We start from the raw sequence: 22185 nt of genomic DNA on the forward strand, positions 1-22185 counted from the left end.
GTATCACCCATTCCTACAAGACTACAACCTCATTTAAACATATCCCAACACCCTTCATCCCCATGATGCAACTGCCATAAGGAAGAACTGAGCACTAATTACTCATTTGCCTGGCACATTCTGCACATGGATGCACACACAAGATCACAACACTTTATGACCTATGGTCATGACTGGTGGATATGGCCAGCTTCCTGATTGCTGTTAGAGCCTCATATGGATATAAGACTCCTGGGGCAGGAAAGTGTGTGATATATATATTTTTTTTATATATTTCTATTATACTTTGTTGCTGTCTCCCGTGTTTGCGAGGTGGTGCAAGGAAACAGACGAAAGAATGGCCCAACCCACCCACATATACATGTATATACATAAACGCCCGCACACACACATATACATATATACATTTCAGTGTATACATGCATATACATACACAGACATGTACATATATAGACATGTACATATTCATACATGCTGCCTTCATCCATTCTCATCGCCACCCCACCACACATGAAATGGCACTCCATTCCCAACGCGAGTGTTTGAGGTAGCACTAGGAAAAGATAACAAAGGCCACATTCATTCACACTCAGTCTCTAGCTTTCATGTATAATGCACCAAAACCACAGCTCCCTTTCCACATCCAGGCCCCACAGAACTTTCCATGGTTTACCCCAGATGCTTCACATGCCCTGATTCAATCCATTGACAGCAAGTCAACCCTGGTATACCAAGTCGTTCCAATTCACTTTATTCCTTGCTCCCCTTTCATCCTCCTGTACATTCAGGCCCCGATCGCTCAAAATCTTTTTCACTCCATCCTTTCACCTCCAATTTGGTCTCCTGCTTCTCCTTCTTCCCTCCACCTTTGACACATATCCTCTTTGTCAATTTTTCCTCACTCATTCTCTCCATGTGTCCAGACCTTTTCAACACTTCCTCTTCTGCCCTCTCAACCACACTCTTTTTATTACCACACATCTCACTTACCCTTTCATAACTTACTTAATCAAACCACCTCACTTCACATATTGTCCTCATACATTTCGTTTCCAACATATCCACCCTCCTCCGTACAACCTTTTCTATAGCCCATGCCTTTCATCCATGTAACATTGTTGGAACTACTGTTTCTTCAAACAAGCCAATTTTTACTCTCTGAGATAACTTTCTTGCCTTCCACGCATTACTCAACACTCCCAGAACCTTTGCCCCATCTCCCACCTTGTGACTCACTTCCGCTTCCATAGTTGCATCTGCTGCTAAGCCCACAAAACTCCCAGATATCTAAAACACTTCCTTTTCTCCAGTTTTTCTCCATTCAAATTTACCTCTCAGTCAACGTGTTCCTTTACCCCACTGAACCTAATGACCTTGCTCTTATTCACATTTACTCTAAACTTTCTCCTTTCACACACTTTGCCAAACTCAGTCACCAACCTATGCAGTTTCTCACCCAAATGAGCCACCAGTGCTGTATCATCAGAGAACAACAACTGACTCACTTCCCAGGCCCTTTCATCCACAACAGATTGCATACTTGCCTCTCTCTCCAAAACTTGCATTTATCTTCCTAACCACCCCATCCATAAACAAATTAAACAACCATGGGGACATCACGCACCCTTGCCGCAAACTGACATTCTCTGGGAACCACTCACTCTCCTCTCTTCCTACTTGTACACATGCCTTACATCCTTGGTAAAAACTTTTACACTTTTCACTGCTTTTAGCATCTTATGTCCCACCCCATATACTCTTAAAACCTTCCACAAAGCATCTCTATCAACCCTATCATATGCTTTCTCCAGATCCATGAACGCTACCTACAAATCCATCTGTTTTTCCAAGTATTTCTCACATTAGTCATAGCAAACACCTGATCCACATATCCTCTACCACTTCTGAAACCACCCTGCTCTTCCCCAATCTGATGCTCTGTAAATGCCTTTACCCTCTCAGTCAGTGCCTTCCCATTCAATTTCCCAGAAATACTAAAAGATCTTATGCCTCACCTTCATCCCCTTTGCCTTTATACAATGGCAATATGCATGCATTCTGCCAATCATCAGGCACTTCACCATGATCCATACATACATTGAATAGCCTTACTAACCAGTCAACAGCACAGTCACCCCCTTTTTTTAATAAATTCCGCTGCAGTACCATCCAATCCCACTGCCTTGCTGGCTTTCATCTTTTGCAAAGCTTTCACTACATTTTCTCTGTCTACCAAACCATTCTTCCTAACCCTCTCGCTTCGCACACCACCCCGACCAAAACAGCTTATATCTGCCACTCTATCATCAAATGTATTCAACAGACCTTCAAAATATTCTCCCCATCTTCCTCTCACATCACTACTTATTAACTCCCCATTTGTTCCCTTCACCAATGTTCACATTTGTTCTCTTGTCTTACACTCATTATTTACCTCCTTGCAAAACATTTTTCTATCCTCCCTAAAATTTAATGATACTCTTTCACCCCAACACTCATTTGCCCTCTTTTTCACCTCTTGCACCTTTCTCTTGACCTCTTGCCTCCCAGTCATTTGCACTACTTGCCTGCAAGAATCATCTAAAGTCCTTTCTCTTCTCTTTCACTAACCTTATTTCGTCATTCCACCACTCACTACCTTTTCTAATCTGCCCACCTCCCACCTTGCTCATGCTACTACATGCATCTTATGCGCAAGCCATCATTGCTTCCCTAAATACATCCCATTCCTCCCCCACTCCCCTCGCCTCATTTGCTCCCACCTTTTGCAATTCTACTCTCAGTCTCTCCTGGTACTTCCTCACACTAGTCTCCTTTCCAAGCTCACTTAGTCTCACCACTCTCTTCTTTCCAAAATTCTCTCTTCTTTTCTGGAACCCTCTGCAAATCTTCACCTTTGCCTCCGCAAGGTAGTGATCAGACATCCCTCCAGATGCCCCTCTCAGCACATTAACATCCAGAAGTCTCTCTTTTACACACCTATCAATTAACATGTAACCCAGTAACGCCGTTTGACCATCTCTCCAACTCATACGTATACTTATGTATATATCTCTTTTTAAACGAGGTATTCCCAATCACCTGTTCCTTTTCACCACACAAATCCACAAGCTCTTCACCATTTCCATTTACAACACTGAACACTCAATGTACACCCATTACCATCTCAACTGCCACATTACTCACCTTTGCATTCAAATCACCCATCACTATAACCCAGTCTCATGCATCAAAACTGCTGACACACTCACTCAGATGCTCCCAAAACACTTGCTTCATGATCTTTCTTATGACCAGGTGCATAGGCACCGATATTTACCCATCTCTCTCCATCCACTTTCAGTGTTACCCCCGTCAATCTGGAATTTACTTTCTTACACTCTATCACATACTCTCACAACTCCTGCTTCAGGAGTAGTGCTGCCCTTCGCTTTGCTCTTGTCCCCTCACCAACCTCTGACTTTACTCACAAGACATTCCCAAACCACACTTCCTCTTTATCCTTAAGCTTCATTTCACTCAGAGCCAAAACATCCAGGTTCCTATCCTCAAACATACGACCTATCTCTCCTTTCTTCTCATCTTGGTTACTTCCACACACATTTCCATACAAATTTGCCTATTCCTGCATGAGCGAGGTAGCTTCAGGATCCAAGCCTTACATGGAAAAATCCTCACTCGGTCCCCTTCTCTGTTCCTTCTTTTAGACAGTAAAGCAGGAGAGAAGGATTTCCAGCCCCCCACCCCCACCCCTTTTAGTCTCCTGCTACAACACATAGGGAATATATGGGCAGTGTTTTTCTCCCCTACCCCATATATATATATATATATATATATATATATATATATATATATATATATATATATTTATTTATTTATTTATTTTGCTTTGTTGCTGTCTCCCGCGTTAGCGAGGTAGCACAAGGAAACAGACGAAAGAATGGCCCAACCCACCCACATACACATGTATATACATACATGTCCACACACGCAAATATACATACCTATACATCTCAATGTATACATATATATACACACACAGACATATACATATATACACATGTACATAATTCATACTGTCTGCCTTTATTTATTCCCATCGCCACCTCACCACACATGGAATAACAACCCCCTCCCCCTCATGTGTGCGAGGTAGCGCTAGGAAAAGACAACAAAGGCCCCATTCAGTCACACTCAGTCTCTAGCTGTCGTGTAATAATGTATAATGTAATTATACTTGATAGCTGTTTCCTACATCAGCGAGGTAGTGCCAGGAAACAGACAAAGGACGGCCCATCCACTCATATACACATATACATACATAAACGCCCATATGCACACATATACATACTCCTATGAGTCCACAGGGAAAATGAAACACGAAAAATTCCCAAGTGCACTTTCATGTAATAATCACATCATCAGGGGAGACACAAGAGAGAAATATAACAGTCAGTTGATATACTTCGAAGAGATGAAGCTAGGACGCCATTTGGTAAACATCAACCGACTGTTATATTTCTCTCTTGTGTCTCCCCTGATGATGTGATTATTACATGAAAGTGCACTTGGGAACTTTTTGTGTTTCATTTTCCCCGTGGACTCATAGGAATATCTTGATCACACGCAAAATTGTGATCCTTTCCAACATATACATACATACACACATCAACATATACACATATACATACATGTATGAACCCATACACAGATATATACTTGTACATATTCATACTTCCCTACCTTCATCCATTCCTGTCGCTATCCTGCCCCACAGGAAACAGACAAAGAATGGCCCATCCACTCATATGCACGTATATATACATAAACGCCCACATGCACAAATATACATAAATATACATATCAACTTATACATACATATTCATACACAGACACATATGTACATATTCATACACGGACATGTAAATACATACATACACATATACATATTCATACTTGCTTGCCCTCATCCATTTCTCTTGCTACCCTGCCCCACAGGAAACAGCATTGCTACCTCCTGCTTCACTAAGTTAGCACCAGGAAAACAGACAAAAAAGATGGCCACATTCGTTCACACTCAGTCTCTAGCTGTCGTGTGTAATGCACCAAAACCACAGCTCCCTCTCCACATCCAGGCCCCACAGACCTTTCAATGGTTTACCCCAGATGCTTCACATTCCCTGGTTCAGTCCATTGAAAGCACATTGACACCAGTATACCACATTGTTCCAATTCACTCTATGTTCAGGCCCCGATCGCTCAAAATCGTTTTAACTCCATCCTTCCACTTCTACTTTGGTCTCCCGCTTCTCCTTCTTCCCTCCACCTCTGACTCATATATCCTCTTTGTCAATCTTTCAATCTTTCCTCACTCCTCTCCATATGTCCAAACCATTTGAACACACCCTCTTCTGCTCTCTCAACCACATTCTTTTCATTTCCACACATCTCTCTTACCCTTTCATTACTTAATCAACCCACCTCTCACCACATAATGTCCTCAAACATTTAATTTCCAATACATCCACCCTCCTTCATACAACCCTTTCTATAACCCATGCCTCGCAGCCATATAACATTGTTGGAACTACTATTCCTTCGAACATACCCATTTTTGCTCTCCGAGATAACATTCTCGCCTTCCACACATTCTTCAGTGCTCCCAGAACCTTCGCCCCCTCCCTCACCTGTGACTCACTTCCACTTCCATGGCTCCATCCGCTGCTAAGTCCTCTCCCAGATATCTATAACACTTCACTTCCTCTATTTTTCTCCATTCAAACTTACATCCCACATAACCTGTCTCTCTATCCCACTTAACCTGTCTCTCAAACCTACTGAGCCTAATAACCTTGCTCTTATTCACATTTACTCTCAACTTTCTGCTTTCACACATTTCCAGACTTGGTCACCGACCTCTGCAGTTTCTCGCATGAATCAGCCACTAAAGCTGTATCAGCAAACAACACCTGACTATCTTCCCAGGCCCTCTCATCCCCAACAGACTGCATACTTGCCTCCTTTTTCAAAACTCTTGCATTTACCTGCCTAACAACCCCATCCATAAACAAATTTACAAACATGGGGACATCACACATCCCTGCGGCAGATTGACCTTCACTGGGAACCAATCACTCTCTTTCTTCCTACTCGTACACATGCCTTGCATCCTTGGTAAAAACTTTTCACTGCTTCTAGCAACTTACCTCCCGCACCAAATACTCTTAAGACATTCCACAAAGCATCTCTATCAACCCTATCCATCTGTTTTTCTAAGTATTTCTCACATACATTCTTCAAAGCAAACACCTGATCCACACATCCTCCACCACTTCTGAAACCATACTGCTCTTCCCCAGTCTGATGTTCTGTACATGCCTTCACCCTCTCAATCAATACCCTCCAACACAATTTCCCAGGAATACTCAACTAAGTTATTTCTTTGTTATTTGAACACTCACCTTCATCCCCTTTGCTTGTATTCTGCCAATCCTCAGGCACTTCACCTTGATCCATTATTATTATTATTATACTTTGTCACTGTCTCCCACGTTAGCGAGGTAGCGCAAGGAAACAGACGAAAGAATGACCCAACCCACCCACATACACATGTATATACATACACGTCCACACATGCATATATACATACCTATACATTTCAACGTATACACATATACACAGACATATACATATATACACATATATACATATATACTCATGTACATAATTCATACTTGCTGCCTTTATTCTTTCCCGTCGCCACCCCACCACGCGTGAAATGACGACCCCCTCCCCCGCATGTGCACGAGGTAGCACTGGGAAAAGACAACAGAGGCCACATTTGTTCACACTCAGTCTCTAGCTGTCATGTATAATGCACTGAAACCACAGCTCCCTTTCCACATCCAGGCCCCACAAAACTTTCTATAGTTTACCCCAGACACTTTACATTCCCTGGTTCAGTCCATTGACAGCACATCGACCCTGGTATACCACATCATTCCAATTCACTTTATTCCTTGCATGCCTCTTACCCTCCTGCATGTTCAGGCCCCGATCGCTCAAAATCTTTTTCACCCCATCTTTCCACCTCCAATTTGGTCTCCCGCTTTTCCTCATTCCCTCCACCTCTGACACATATATATACCATGATCCATCTTTTCTTTCTTTTTATTTGTCATTTCCTGCATTAGCGAGGTAGCGTTAAGAACCGAGGACTGGGCCTTTTAGGGAATATCCTCACCTGGCCCCCTTATCTGTTCCTTCTTTTGGAAAATTAAAAAAAAAAGAGAGGCAAGGATTTCCAGCCCCCCACTCCCTCCCCTTTTAGTCACTTTCTACGACACGCAGGGAATATGTGGGAAGTGTTCTTTCTCCCCTATCCCCAGGGATAACCATGATCCATACGTACATTGAATATCCTTACCAACCAATCAATATCATAGTAACCCTCTTTCTTAGTAGATTCAACTGTAATACCATCCAAACCCACTGTCTTGCTGGATTTCATCTTCCGCAAAGCAATCACCTATTTTTGCACACCACCCCAACCAGAACACTCTAAATATGCCACTCTATCATTAAACTCATCCAACAAACCTTCAAAATACTCATTCCATCTTCTCACTCCATCAATACCTGTTATCACTCATATATAGTTGTCACCAAACTCTGCCTCCATGAGGTTACGTTGCAAGCAAAGGGTCACATTTGACAAGGCTATAACACTGGCTGTTGATGAAAGAGATTACAGTTTCATTTGAAAATTATTTACTTAAAAGGAGTCCAACCTCTTCCTGCTGTTGATTTTAACACAGCCTTGAATCTGCAGGAAGCCCTGGATAACTGCTCCTTGGAATATAGCCCCAGAAATCCTTTTTGGGTTTGTATAATAATTCTTATAATGATAATATGTATATATTGTATTATGTGTAGTCCAAAAAATGGAAAGAATTCAAGATTCATCTTGGTTGTCAGGTGTACATCATGTAGGAAAACCATATTTTGTATAGACCAAATGAAACTAATGTGAGTTTGAAAAGTTATCAGAACAGTCTTATTTTATATCATTTAAAGTGAAGGTCTATATTCCTTTGATCAATTTGAAACTCACTGAAATACCCACACACATATGATTAACCCTTAACCAGTGGGCATGATCCAGAAATTCCATCTCAGAGTCCACAGAAATAAAAAAGAATAATTGGTTTCCTTTATGAAACGACAGATTAATTTTCAGAAGTAACAGAGAATATATAGAAATTGATGTCATTATCTCTGTTTGCATGGTTATTTACTGAGTAAGCACTATTAGGATGTGTGATGATGTGCTTGACAGGTCCTGATAAGAGAGGAAGGTTTGATACATAGGCATAATGTTGGTGGTAATTAATTTGAATATATTTAGAAATATTACGCATTTCACACTAAAATTCATTGTGAGGCATTTTGGTTGGCAATTGTGGGGAGCATATTGAAGAATTATTTAAAAACTCTACCCTTACTTCTTACATACTTTTTTTTTCATACATACTCTGATTTTAAAGACAGGAACAGCATTGATGGTGAATAACTTTAAAGGGTATAGAAATATTACACCTTTCACACTGCATAAAAGTGTGAGATCAAAGGATTAGCATGTTTATTGGAGTGGTTATTACTTTGGAAATGTTTTATCTCTTTTCCTATCATCAGTTACCAAGTTTTCCATTACTCCAGATTTACATAAAAGAAAATATGCTTAATTGTCAAGAAGTTTCTTCCTTAAGTACAAGTTCACTGGAAACACTGACACCTCTTTTTTTACATAATCCCCTAAATTTACTTCACAAGTCCCTGATTTCTTCACATTTCTCATAATATTGTTCTTCACTTTCCTGAACAACTGATACATTAATATTTGCTTATTATATATTTTACTTTGTCGCTGTCTCCTGCGTTTGCGAGGTAGCGCAAGGAAACAGACAAAAGAAATGGCCTAACCCACCCCCATACACATGTATATACATACACATCCACACACGCAAATATACATGCCTATACATCTCAATGTACACATATATATACACACACAGACATATACATATATACACATGTACATCATTCATACTGTCTGCCTTTATTTATTCCCATCGCCACTTCGCCGCACATGGAATAACATCCCCCTCCCCCCTCATGTGTGCGAGGTAGCACTAGGAAAAGACAACAAAGGCCCCATTCGTTCACACTCAGTCTCTAGCTGTCATGTAATAATGCCCGAAACCACAGCTCCCTTTCCACATCCAGGCCTCACAGAACTTTTCATAGTTTACCCCAGACGTTTCACATGCCCTGATTCAATCCATTAACAGCACATCGACCCCGGTATACCACATCGATCCAATTCACTCTATTCCTTGCCCGCCTTTCACCCTCCTGCATGTTCAGGCCCTGATCACTCAAAATCTTTTTCACTCCATCTTTCCACCTCCAATTTGGTCTCCCACTTCTCCTGGTTCCCTCCACCTCCGACACATATATTCTCTTGGTCAATCTTTCCTCACTCATTCTCTCCATGTGCCCAAACCATTTCAAAACAACCTCTTCTGCTCTCTCAACCACGCTCTTTATATTTCCACACATCTCTCTTACCCTTACATTACTTACTCGATCAAACCACCGCTCACCACATATTGTCCTCAAACATCTCATTTCCAGCACATCCACCCTCCTGCGCACAACCCTATCCATAGCCCACACCTTGCAACCATACAACATTGTTGGAACCACTATTCCTTCAAACATACCCATTTTTGCTTTCCGAGATAATGTTCTCGACTTCCAAACATTCTTCAAGGCTCCCAGGATTTTCACCCCCTCCCCCACCCTATGATTCACTTCTGCTTCCAAGGTTCCATCCACTGCCAGATCCACTCCCAGATATCTAAAACACTCTACTTCCTCCAGTTTTTCTCCATTCAAACTTACCTCCCAATTGACTTGACCCTCACCCTACTGTACCTAATAACCTTGCTATTATTCACATTTACTCTTAACTTCCTTCTTTCACACACTTTACCGAACTCAGTCACCAGCTTCTGCAGTTTCTCACATGAATCAGCCACCAGCGATGTATCATCGGCGAACAACAACTGACTCACTTCCCAAGCTCTCTCATCCCCAACAGACTGCATACTTGCCCCTCTTTCCAAAACTCTTGCATTCACCTCCCTAACAACCCCATCCATAAACAAATTAAACAACCATGGAGACATCACACACCCCTGCCACAAACCTTCATTCACTGAGAACCAATCACTTTCCTCTCTTTCTACACGTACACATGCCTTACATCCTCGATAAAAACTTTTCACTGCTTCTAACAACTTGCCTCCCACACCATATATTCTTAGTACCTTCCACAGAGAATCTCTATCATACATTAGTGTCCCTCCTAATAATTTTAGCCATCCAGCAAACTATGTATTTTTTGAAAGGTTGCGCAACCTTCTGGTGGATGGCTGTGCACTTATTATGTTGCTTGCTGGAGTACTGAGGACTGCATAATTTTTTCCTGTACCTTCATAACAAAGGAATGGTTACGATAAGTCAGTTGGATATTAAAACAGAGCAGGAAAAGTTAGAGTGGCATTTGATGTTGGCCACAGTTTCTTAAGGGAACATCAATTGATTTTGGCTGTTGTTTAAGGATTTTAAGATATTTTTTGCTTCAATTATGATGGCAAAGAAATTCCATATACTTCTCCCAGACATTTCATAACATTCAAATAACTTACTGTTATTCACTCAGGGCTGTTTATCTCTTTGGGACCCCTCCATCACAACAAGACTGATGTTGCAGAAAATCCTCCCAACACACTTCTTGACAGTCTTTTTACCTATGTTTTGAAGATTTAACAATAATCTATAAATTATTTTTCCAAAGAATTATACACTGTTAGGTGACATGTTAGTGAAATAGGCACCTGTTGCATACTCTAAGGAGTAGAGAGGTTATGAGGAATAAGGGTTGCCCTAGGAAGAATAGATAAGAAGAAAAGTACATGTTAAGAACCTTGATACATTTTAAGAAGCTTGAAAACATAAGGTAAAAAGTTAGGGGAAACAAACAATTGCAGAGAGGGATAGAAATTCTATGAATAACAATATTGAGTCTGTAAATGCTTTGTATATTAAGCCAATGAATGGCAGTCTAGAGTGAATGGTTAAAAAGAGAATAGAAAAGAGAAACATTAGTGTTTGGGTGACCAAGACCAGTTGATGTACTGCTTGAAGAAAGAACTTTAAAGTTGACATAAATTATATTCCAGAAATTGGAAAGGAAACAGAACTAGATTCTACAGGAATGATCAGCCCTCTGCAATCACTTATTGGAAACTCTCTTTTTAGTTGACCATCTGTACAATGCTTATTTATGTGCACATACAGTATATTTATTTATCCATGTTTTTTTTTCATAAATTAATTGGTATCCCAGGTCACTTTAATCCAAGTGTTTGTGGTCATAATGAAACACCTCTGTCTGAGTGTGGTCATCCTTAATTGATTTTCTGTGTGAGGTCAGCATTGAACACCTTCGTCTCTGTGGTTAGCCTGAGACACCTTTGTCCATGTGAAGTCAGCCTGGGTTACCTGTCTGTGTGTGGCCAACATGAGCTGTATATGTCTCTTATAAAAGTGAAGATAATCTGTCTGTGAATGGTTAGTATAAGTCACATGAATATTTATGTGGCCTAAAGTCCTGTTTACCCATGTTTTGATAGCCAGAGTCATATTGTCCCATGTGTGCTCTTTTTGAGTCACATATGTCTATTTTTACTCAGTTTAAGTTTCCTCTGCCTGTGTGTGTTCAGCCTGTCACATATGTCTGTTTGGTTAGCCTTGATCACCCCTATCTATATGTGCTAAGCCTGAGTCCACTGTGCTTATGTTTGTTTAGCGGGAATCACCCTTGCCTATGAGTGATTAGCTTGAATAATCTTTGCCTTTATGTGGTCATCCTAGGTTATTCCTGCCTATATATGGTTTGCTCAAGAACTTTTTTCCAGTGTATGGTCAACTGAGTCATATTTGCCTATGTATGATTAACCTTGATCTGTGGTCAGCCTGGGTCACCTCTTTCTATCTGGCCAGCCAGGGTTACTTCTGCCTATCTGTGGCCAGTCTTGATCACCTCTGCCTGTATGCAATCAGCCAGTAACCTCTGTGTGTGATCAGCCTGGGTCATCTCTGCCTGTATGTGGGTCAGACCAAGTCACTCTTGGCCATCCCACCATCCTCACCCATTCACCTTGTGTTCAGCATTGTCCATGTCCGTTGTTACTTTTCAGTGTGCTAGGCATGTTTCTGTTTGGTGGAAAGTTTTGCATTAGAGCGGATGGCAGTGGCGATTGTACGTGCCAGGAGATCCTCGACCCTGAGTCTGGGTGTCTCTGCACAAGAATGCACTTTAACAACTTCCTGTGGGCCACAGTGACAGTGTTCCAGGTGAGTTATGGGTAATTCTTCATTATGTCGGTAATTTTTGATTTTTGTGTTGTAACCAACAGCACACAAGATCAGCTACACTTTGTCTCTTCAATGATAGTTATACTTATAAGTCTGTTAATCACAGTCTTCAAGGATTTGAATGATCAGAGCATTTCATGAAAACATTCATCTTCATGGTAATAGAGCTTAGTAGTTTCCAGTTTCATATCAAAGGAAATATTTTTTAGTGCATATGATGCAAGAAACATACAGTAATTAGTGTTGTTGGCTTTTAGCACCTGTCGCAGATAAGTACAACTTTACATACCTATAGTCTGTGGTAGGTAGACTGTGTTGGTTGTCATAGTAATATATTTCTTGTATGTATATAACAGTGTTTAGTCCATAACTAGTCCCTTTCCCTGTAAGGTGTGTTAGTAAAATTGAATTAACTAGTTTAATATATACCTGTATGACTTTCATCAGAAATGATAATTTGAGTGGTGGAAGTATTGTTTTAACAGTCCACAGTATATTCATCTTGTGCAATAGCTTTTCTTTGACAGCAGTATCCATTAGTTTATGATTACATAAGATTAGAGTGCTGATGTAATTTTTGTCAGAGTTCATCATTTGAAAAAAACCTTGTGCATAATAATCTGATTCCATATGACATTTGATTTCAAACTTAAGATCAAGGCTTCTCTTTTTATCATTAGAATTATAGTCAATCCAGAAGCCATTGTATTATGTTATTGTGTATTTTGATTAATAATTTTCACAACCTTTACCCCATCAATCTCCACCATAATCTTCCAACATGCTCATTATATACAATGTTTTCCAACATACATTGTCCAATGTTGTCTCGTACATTTATAGTCTTTGCCATTCCTTTTTCTTCAGTGCTATTTCTGTTATTTTGATACTTCTGATGGCAATATGCCTTCAACTTACCCATTGTATATGTACACATTATCCTTTCCACCACTTACAACACACCCATCACTTCTGTGAACAGTGATCTTTCCATCATCCCACTTTGCTTACTAGTCCAAGTGTTACCCTTTATGCCACCTCATAAACCCAAATACATTTTCCTCCTATCCTACTTCTCTACCAGAACAACTGCCATCATAACATCTTACTCATACCCTTTCCTGACTGTTGTATCTACCATATGCACATAAACATTTAACACAATCATTAACACTCCTATCATTACCAATACTACCCCCGCCACTACCACAACCAATAATACCACCACCACCACCACAGATCTTGACACAGGAAGACTGGAACGTGGTGCTCTTCAATGGGATGGAAAAGACAAGTCATTGGGCATCACTCTACTTTGTAGCCCTCATGACTTTTGGCAACTATATGCTTTTCAACCTGCTGGTGGCCATCCTGGTTGAGGGTTTCTCTGCCGAGGTAAGCAGTGATCCCTTGGAAATTGCCCTAAATCATGTAGTCCTGATTATTATATATAATTCTGCATTTCTATACACTAACTTGTTAGTATTATTATTACTATCATTATTATTATTATTTATCATTATTATTATTATTATTATTATTATTATTATTATGACTCCAAAGACCCCTTCTTCAGGCAATCCTGCAACTTCAAGGTTCTATTAGAAACAGTAGCAGGGAAAGGATGGACTCCTTTAGATTAATAAGATTGTACTCTTATGATACAGACTCACAATTGTGAATTTTCACTCTCAGTGTACCTATAAGATGAGACCCCATACTTGCAAGGGTCCTTATTTTACTCTATAAACCCTTTACCAGGGGCTTGTACAGCTTCAAGGCTGTGCTGCACACAGCAGCAGGGACAGGATGGACTCCTTTGAAGTAAAAAAATTTCTGAAGAGGATGTAATGTGTTTCATCAGTGAAAATGATACAGCCTTGCCAAAGGTAAATTTGTATTTGCAGCACAATCCCAAAATGATGGATTTCAGCAGGCTATTTTGTGTATATATATATATATATATATATATATATATATATATATATATATATATATATTCCCATTTTAGAAAGTTAAAGAGAGCTTGGGAAGTGAGTCAGTTGTTGTTCGCTGATGATACAGCGCTGGTGGCTGATTCATGTGAGAAACTGCCGAAGCTGGTGACTGAGTTTGGTAAAGTGTGTGGAAGAAGAAAGTTAAGAGTAAATGTGAATAAGAGCAAGGTTATTAGGTACAGTAGGGTTGAGGGTCAAGTCAATTGGGAGGTAAGTTTGAATGGAGAAAAACTGGAGGAAGTAAAGTGTTTTAGATATCTGGGAGTGGATCTGGCAGCGGATGGAACCATGGAAGCAGAAGTGGATCATAGGGTGGGGGAGGGGGCGAAAATCCTGGGAGCCTTGAAGAATGTTTGGAAGTCGAGAACATTATCTCGGAAAGCAAAAATGGGTATGTTTGAAGGAATAGTGGTTCCAACAATTTTGTATGGTTGCGAGGCGTGGGCTATGGATAGAGTTGTGCGCAGGAGGGTGGATGTGCTGGAAATGAGATGTTTGAGGACAGTGTGTGGTGTGAGGTGGTTTGATCGAGTAAGTAACGTAAGGGTAAGAGAGATGTGTGGAAATAAAAAGAGCGTGGTTGAGAGAGCAGAAGAGGGTGTTTTGAAATGGTTTGGGCACATGGAGAGAATGAGTGAGGAAAGATTGACCAAGAGGATATATGTGTCAGAGGTGGAGGGAACGAGGAGAAGTGGGAGACCAAATTGGAGGTGGAAAGATGGAGTGAAAAAGATTTTGTGTGATCGGGGCCTGAACATGCAGGAGAGTGAAAGGAGGGCAAGGAATAGAGTGAATGGGATCGATGTGGTATACCGGGGTTGACGTGCTGTCGATGGATTGAATCAGGGCATGTGAAGCGTCTGGGGTAAACCATGGAAAGCTGTGTTGGTATGTATATTTGCGTGTGTGGACGTATGTATATACATGTGTATGGGGGTGGGTTGGGCCATTTCTTTCGTCTGTTTCCTTGCGCTACCTCGCAAACGCGGGAGACAGCGACAAAGCAAAAAAAAAAGAATATGTATATATATATATATATATATATATATATATATATATATATATATATATATATATATATATATATATATATATCTTTTTTCTTTCTTTTATACTATTCGCCATTTCCCGCATTAGCAAGGTAGCGTTAAGAACAGAGGACTGGGCCTTTGAGGGAATATCCTCACCTGGCCCCCTTCTCTGTTCCTTCTTTTGGAAAAAAAGAAAATATTCGCCCTTTCCCGTGTCAGCAAGGTAGCTTTAAGAAGAGAGGACTGGGCCTTTGAGGGAATATCCTCACCTGGCCCCCTTCTCTGTTCCTTCTTTTGGAAAATTAAAAAGAATGAGAGGAGAGGATTTCCAGCCCCCGCTTCCTCCCCTTTTAGTCGCATTCTACAACACGCAGGGAATACGTGGGAAGTATTCTTTCTCCCCTATCCCCAGGGATATATATATATATATATATATATATATATATATATATATATATATATATATATATATTTATTCTACTTTGTTGCTGTCTCCCGCATTAGCGAGGTAGCGCAAGGAAACAGATGAAAGAAAAGGCCCAACCCACCCACATACACATGTATACACATACATGTCCACACACGCTAATATACATACCTATACATCTCAACATATACATATATATACACACACAGACACACATATATAAACATAAACATAATTCATACTGCCTGCCTTTATTCATTCCCATCGCCACCCTGCCACACATGAAATAACAACCCTCTCCCCCCTCATGTGCGTGAGGTAGCACTAGGAAAGGACAACAAAGGCCACATTCGTTCACATTCAGTCTCTAGCTGTCATGTAATAATGCACTGAAACCACAGCTCCCTTTCCCCATCTAGGCCCCACAGCCCTTTCCACAGTTTACCCCAGATGCTTCACATGCCCTGGTTCAATCCACTGACAGCACATTGACCCGGTATACAACATTATTCCAATTCACTCTATTCCTTGCACGTCTTTCACCCTCCTACATGTTCAGGCCCCAATCACTCAAAATCTTTTCCACTCCGTCTTTCCACCTCCAATTTGGTCTCCCACTTCTTGTTCCCTCCACCTCTGACACATATATCCTCTTTGTCAATCTTTCCTCACTCATTCTCTCCATGTTCCCAAACCATTTCAAAACACCCTCTTCTGCTCTCTCAACCACACTTTTTTTATTACCACACATCTCTCCTACCCTTTCATTACTTACTCGATCAAACCATCTCACACCACATATTGTCCTCAAACATCTCATTTCCAACACATCCACCCTCCTGTGCACAACTCTATACATAGCCCACACCTTGCAACCATATAACATTGTTGGAACCACTATTCCTTCAAACATACTCATTTTTGCTTTCTGAGATAATGTTCTCGACTTGCACACATTCTTCAACGCTCCCAGAACTTTCGCCCCTTCCCCCACCCTATGATTCACTTCTGCTTCCATGGTTCCATCCATTGCCAAATCCACTCCCAGATATCTAAAACACTTCAGTTCACTCCAGTTTTTCTACATTCAAACTTACCTCACATTTGACTTGTCCCTCAACCCAACTGTACCTAATAATCTTGCTCTTATTCATATTTACTCTCAGCTTTCTTCTTTCACACACTTTACCAAACTCAGTCACCAGCTTCTGCAGTTTCTCACACGAATCATCCACCAGCGATGTATCATCAGCGAACAACAACTAACTCACTTCCCAAGCTCTCTCATCCACAACAGACTTCATACTTGCCCCTCTTTCCAAAACTCTTGCATTCACCTCCCTAACAACCCCATCCATAAACAAATTAAACAACCATGGAGACATCACATACCCCTGCTGCAAACCTACATTCACTGAGAACCAATCACTTTTCTCTCTTCCTACCGTATACATGCCTAACATCCTCGATAAAAACTTTTCACTGCTTCTAACAACTTGCCTCCCACATCATACATTCTTAATACCTTCCACAGAGCATCTCTATCAACTCTATCATAGGCCCTCTCCAGATCCATAAATGCTACATACAAATCCATTTGCTTTTCTAAGTATTTCTCACATACATTCTTTAAAGCAAACACCTGATCCACACATCCTTTACCACTTCTGAAACCACGCTGCTCTTCCCCAATCTGATGCTCTGGACATGCCTTCACCCTCTCAATCAATACCCTCTTATATAATTCCCCAGGAATACTCAACAAACTTATACCTCTGAAATTTGAGCACTCACCTTTATCCCCTTTGCCTTTGTACAATGGCACTATGCAAGCATTCTGCCAATCCTGAGGCACCTCACCATGAGACATACATACATTAAATAACCTTACCATAAGCAGTCAACAATACAGTCACCCTCCTTTTTAATAAATTCTACTGCAATACCATCCAAACCCGCTGCCTTGCTGGCTTTCATCTTCCGCAAAGCTTTTACTATCTCTTCTCTGTTTACCAAATCATTCTCCCTAACCCTCTCACTTTGCACACCACCTCGACCAAAACATCCCATATCTGCCACTCTATCATCAAACACATTCAACAAACCTTCAAAATACTCACTCCATCTCCTTCTCACATCACCACTACTTGTTATCACCTCCCCATTAGCCCCCTTCACTGAAGTTCCCATTTGTTCCCTTGTCCTACGCACTTAATTTACCTCCTTCCAAAACCTCTTTTTATTCTCCCTAAAATTTATGATACTCTCACCCCAACTCTCATTTGCCCTCTTTTTCACCTCTTGCACCTTTCTCTTGACCTCCTGCCTCTTTCTTTTATACATATCCCACTCATTTGCATTATTTCCTTGTAAAAATTGTCCAAATGCCTCTCTCTTCTCTTTCATTAATAATCTTACTTCTTCATCCCACCACTCACTACCCTTTCTAATCTGCCCACCTCCCGCGCTTCTCATGCCACAAGCATCTTTTGCGCAAGCCATCACTGCTTTCTTAAATACATCCCATTCCTCCCCCACTCATCTTACATCCTTAGTTCTCACCTTTTTCCATTCTGTACTCAGTCTCTCTCATATATATATATATATATATATATATATATATATATATATATATATTATTTTTTTTTTGCTTTGTCGCTGTCTCCCGCGTTTGCGAGGTAGCGCAAGGAAACAGACGAAAGAAATGGCCCAACCCACCCCCATACACATGTATATACATACACGTCCACACACGCAAATATACATACCTACACAGCTTTCCATGGTTTACCCCAGACGCTTCACATGCCCTGATTCAATCCATTAGTGTGGATTGAATCAGGGCATGTGAAGCGTCTGGGGTAAACCATGGAAAGCTGTGTAGGTATGTATATTTGCGTGTGGGGATGTATGTATATACATGTGTATGGGGGTGGGTTGGGCCATTTCTTTCGTCTGTTTCCTTGCGCTACCTCGCAAACGCGGGAGACAGCGACAAAGCAAAAAAAAAAAAAATTATATATAATCATTTTATCATACTTTGTCGCTGTCTCCCACGTTAGCGAAGTAGAACAAGGAGACAGATGAAAGAATGGCCCAACCCACCCACATATACATACGTATAGATTTCAATGTATACATACATATACATACACAGACATATACATATATACACATGTACATATCCATACTTGCTGCCTTCATTCATTTCTGTCGCCACCCTGCCACACATGAAAATGGCACCCCCTCCCCCTGCACATGCGCGAGATAGCACGAGGAAAAGACAACAAAGGCCACATTTGTTCACACTCAAGTCTCTAGCTGTAATGTGTGATGCACTGAAATTACAGCTCCCTTTCCACATCCAGGCCCCACAAAACTTTCCATGGTTTACCCCCGATGCTTCACATACCCTGATTCAATTCATTGGCAGCACATCAACCCCGGTATACCACATCATTCCATTTCACTCTTCTCCTTGCACGCCTTTCACCCTCCTACATGTTCAGGCGCCAATCACTCAAAATCTTTTTCACTCCGTCCTTCCACCTCCAATTTGGTCTCCCACTTCTCCTTGTTCCCTTCACCTCTGACACATATATCCTCATTGTCAATCTTTCTTCACCCTCCACGTGACCAAACCATTTCAATACACCCTCTTCTGCTCTCTCAACCACACTCATTTTATTACCACACTTACTTAATCAAACCACCTCACACCACATATTGTCCTCAAACGTCTCATTTCCAACACATCTACCCTCCTCTGCACAACCCTATCTATAGTCCATGCCTCACAACCATATAACATTGTTGGAACCACTATTCCTTCAAACATACTCATTTTTGCTCCCTAGGATAATGTTCTCGCCTTCCACAGATTCTTCATCACTCCCAGAACCTTCACCCCCTCCCCCACCCTGTGACTCACTTCCGCTTCCATGGTTCCATCCACTGCCAAATCCAATTCCAGATATCTAAAACACTTCACTTCCTCCAGTTTTCTCCATTCAAACTTGCCTCCCAATTAACTTGTCCCTCAACCGTACTGAACCTAGCAACCTTGTTCTTATTCAGATTTACTCTTACCTTTCTCCTTTCACACACTTTACCAAACTCACCAACTTTTGCAGTTTCTCACCCAAATCAGCCAACAGCGCTGTATCGTCAGAGATTAACAACTGACTCACTTCCCAAGCCCTCTCATCCACAACAGACTGCATATTTACCCCTCTCTCCAAAACTCTTGCATTCACCTCCCTAAAAACACCATCCATAATCAAAGTAAACAGCCATAGAGACATCTTACGCCCCTGCTGCAAACCAACATTCACCGAGAACCACTTTCCTCTCTTCCTACTTGTACACATGCCTTACATCCTTGATAAAAGCTTTTCACTATGTCTAGCAACTTACCTCCCACACCATATACTCTTAATACCTTCCACAAAGGTACTCTATCCACTCTATCATATGCCTTCTCCAGATCCATAAATGCCACATTCAAATCCATTTGCTTTTCTAGGTATTTCTCAAATTATACATTCTCAAAAGCAAACACCTGATCTACACATCTTCTGCCACTTCTGAAACCACACTGCTTTTCCCCAATCTGATGCTCTGTACATGCCTTCACCCTCTCAATCAATACCCTCCCATATAATTTACCAGGAATACTCAACAAACGTATACCTCTGTAATTTGAGCATTCACTTTTATCCCCTTTGCCTTTCTACAGTGGCACTATGCAAGCATTCTGCCAATCCTCAGGCACCTCACCATGAGTCATACACACATTGAATGTCCTTACCAACCAGTCAACAATACAGTCACCCTCTTTTTTTGATAAATTCCACTGCAATACCATCCAAACCCGCTGCCTTGCTGGCTTTCATCTTCCTCAAAGCTTTTACTACCTCTTCTCTGTTTACCAAATCATTCTCCCTAACCCTCTCACTTCGTACACCACTTCAACCAAAACACCCTATATCTGCCACTCTATCATCAAACACATTCAACAAACCTTCAAAATACTCACTCCATCTCCTCACATCACCACTACTTGTTATCACCTCCCCATTAGCCCCGTTCACTGATGTTCCCATTTATTCCCTTGTCTGATGCACTTTATTTACCTCCTGCCAAAACATCTTTTTATTCTCCCTAAGATTTAATGATACTCTCTCATTTGCCCTCTTTTTCACCTCTTGCACCTTTCTCTTGACCTCCTGCCTCTTTCTTATACACATCTCCCACTCATTTGCATTATTTCCTTGCAATCGTCCAAAAACCTCTCTCTCCTCTTTCACTAATAATCTTACTTCTTCCCACCACTCACTACCCTTTCTAATCTGCCCACCTCCCACACTTCTCATGCCACAAGCATCTTTTGCACAAGCCATCACTGCTTCCCCAAATACGTCCCATTCCTCCCCCACTCCCCTTACGTCCTTTGTTCTCACCTTTTTCCATTCTGTACTCGGTCTCTCCTGATACTTCCTCACACAAGTCTCCTTCCCAAGCTCACTTACTCTCACCACTCTCTTCACTCCAACATTCTCTCTTCTTTTCTGAAGACCTCTACACTCTTCACCTTTGCCTCCACAAGATAATGATTAGACATCCCTCCAGCAGCACCTCTCAGCACATTAACATCCAAAAGTCTCTCGCGTGCCTATCAATTAACATGTAATCCAATAATGCTCTGTGGCCATCTCTCCTACTTATATATGTCTGCTTATGTATAGCTCTTATGTAAGTAGGAGAGATGGCCAGAGAGCGTTATTGGATTACGTGTTAATTGACAGGCGTGCGAAAGAGAGACTTTTGGATGTTAATGTGCTGAGAGGTGCAACTGGAGGGATGTCTGATCATTATCTTGTGGAGGCTAAGGTGAAGATCTGTATGGGTTTTCAGAAAAGAAGAGTGAATGTTGGGGTGAAGAGGGTGGTGAGAGTAAGTGAGCTTGAGAAGGAGACCTGTGTGAGGAAGTACAAGGAGAGACTGAGTACAGAATGGAAAAAGGTGAGAACAATGGAAGCAAGGGGAGTGGGGGAGGAATGGGATGTATTTAGGGAATCAGTGATGGATTGCGCAAAAGATGCTTGTGGCATGAGAAGAGTGGGAGGTGGGTTGATTAGAAAGGGTAGTGAGTGGTGGGATGAAGAAGTAAGAGTATTAGTGAAAGAGAAGAGAGAGGCATTTGGACGATTTTTGCAGGGAA

At 41.2% G+C, this 22185-nt stretch overlaps 1 protein-coding gene across 1 annotated transcript in view; it reads left to right on the top strand.

The window, feature by feature from the left end:
- Nucleotides 1–22185, top strand: part of LOC139766186 (voltage-dependent T-type calcium channel subunit alpha-1G-like) — a 1124919-nt gene that overhangs the window by 483480 nt on the left and 619254 nt on the right. Inside the window, exons 11-12 of the mRNA XM_071694457.1 lie at nucleotides 12330–12486; nucleotides 13747–13902. Coding sequence (XP_071550558.1) covers nucleotides 12330–12486; nucleotides 13747–13902 — 313 coding nt within the window. The remainder of the gene's footprint in view (nucleotides 1–12329; nucleotides 12487–13746; nucleotides 13903–22185) is intronic.

This window comes from Panulirus ornatus, chromosome 57 (genome assembly GCF_036320965.1).
Source record: "Panulirus ornatus isolate Po-2019 chromosome 57, ASM3632096v1, whole genome shotgun sequence".
In the NCBI taxonomy this organism is placed as follows: Eukaryota; Metazoa; Arthropoda; class Malacostraca; order Decapoda; family Palinuridae; genus Panulirus; species Panulirus ornatus.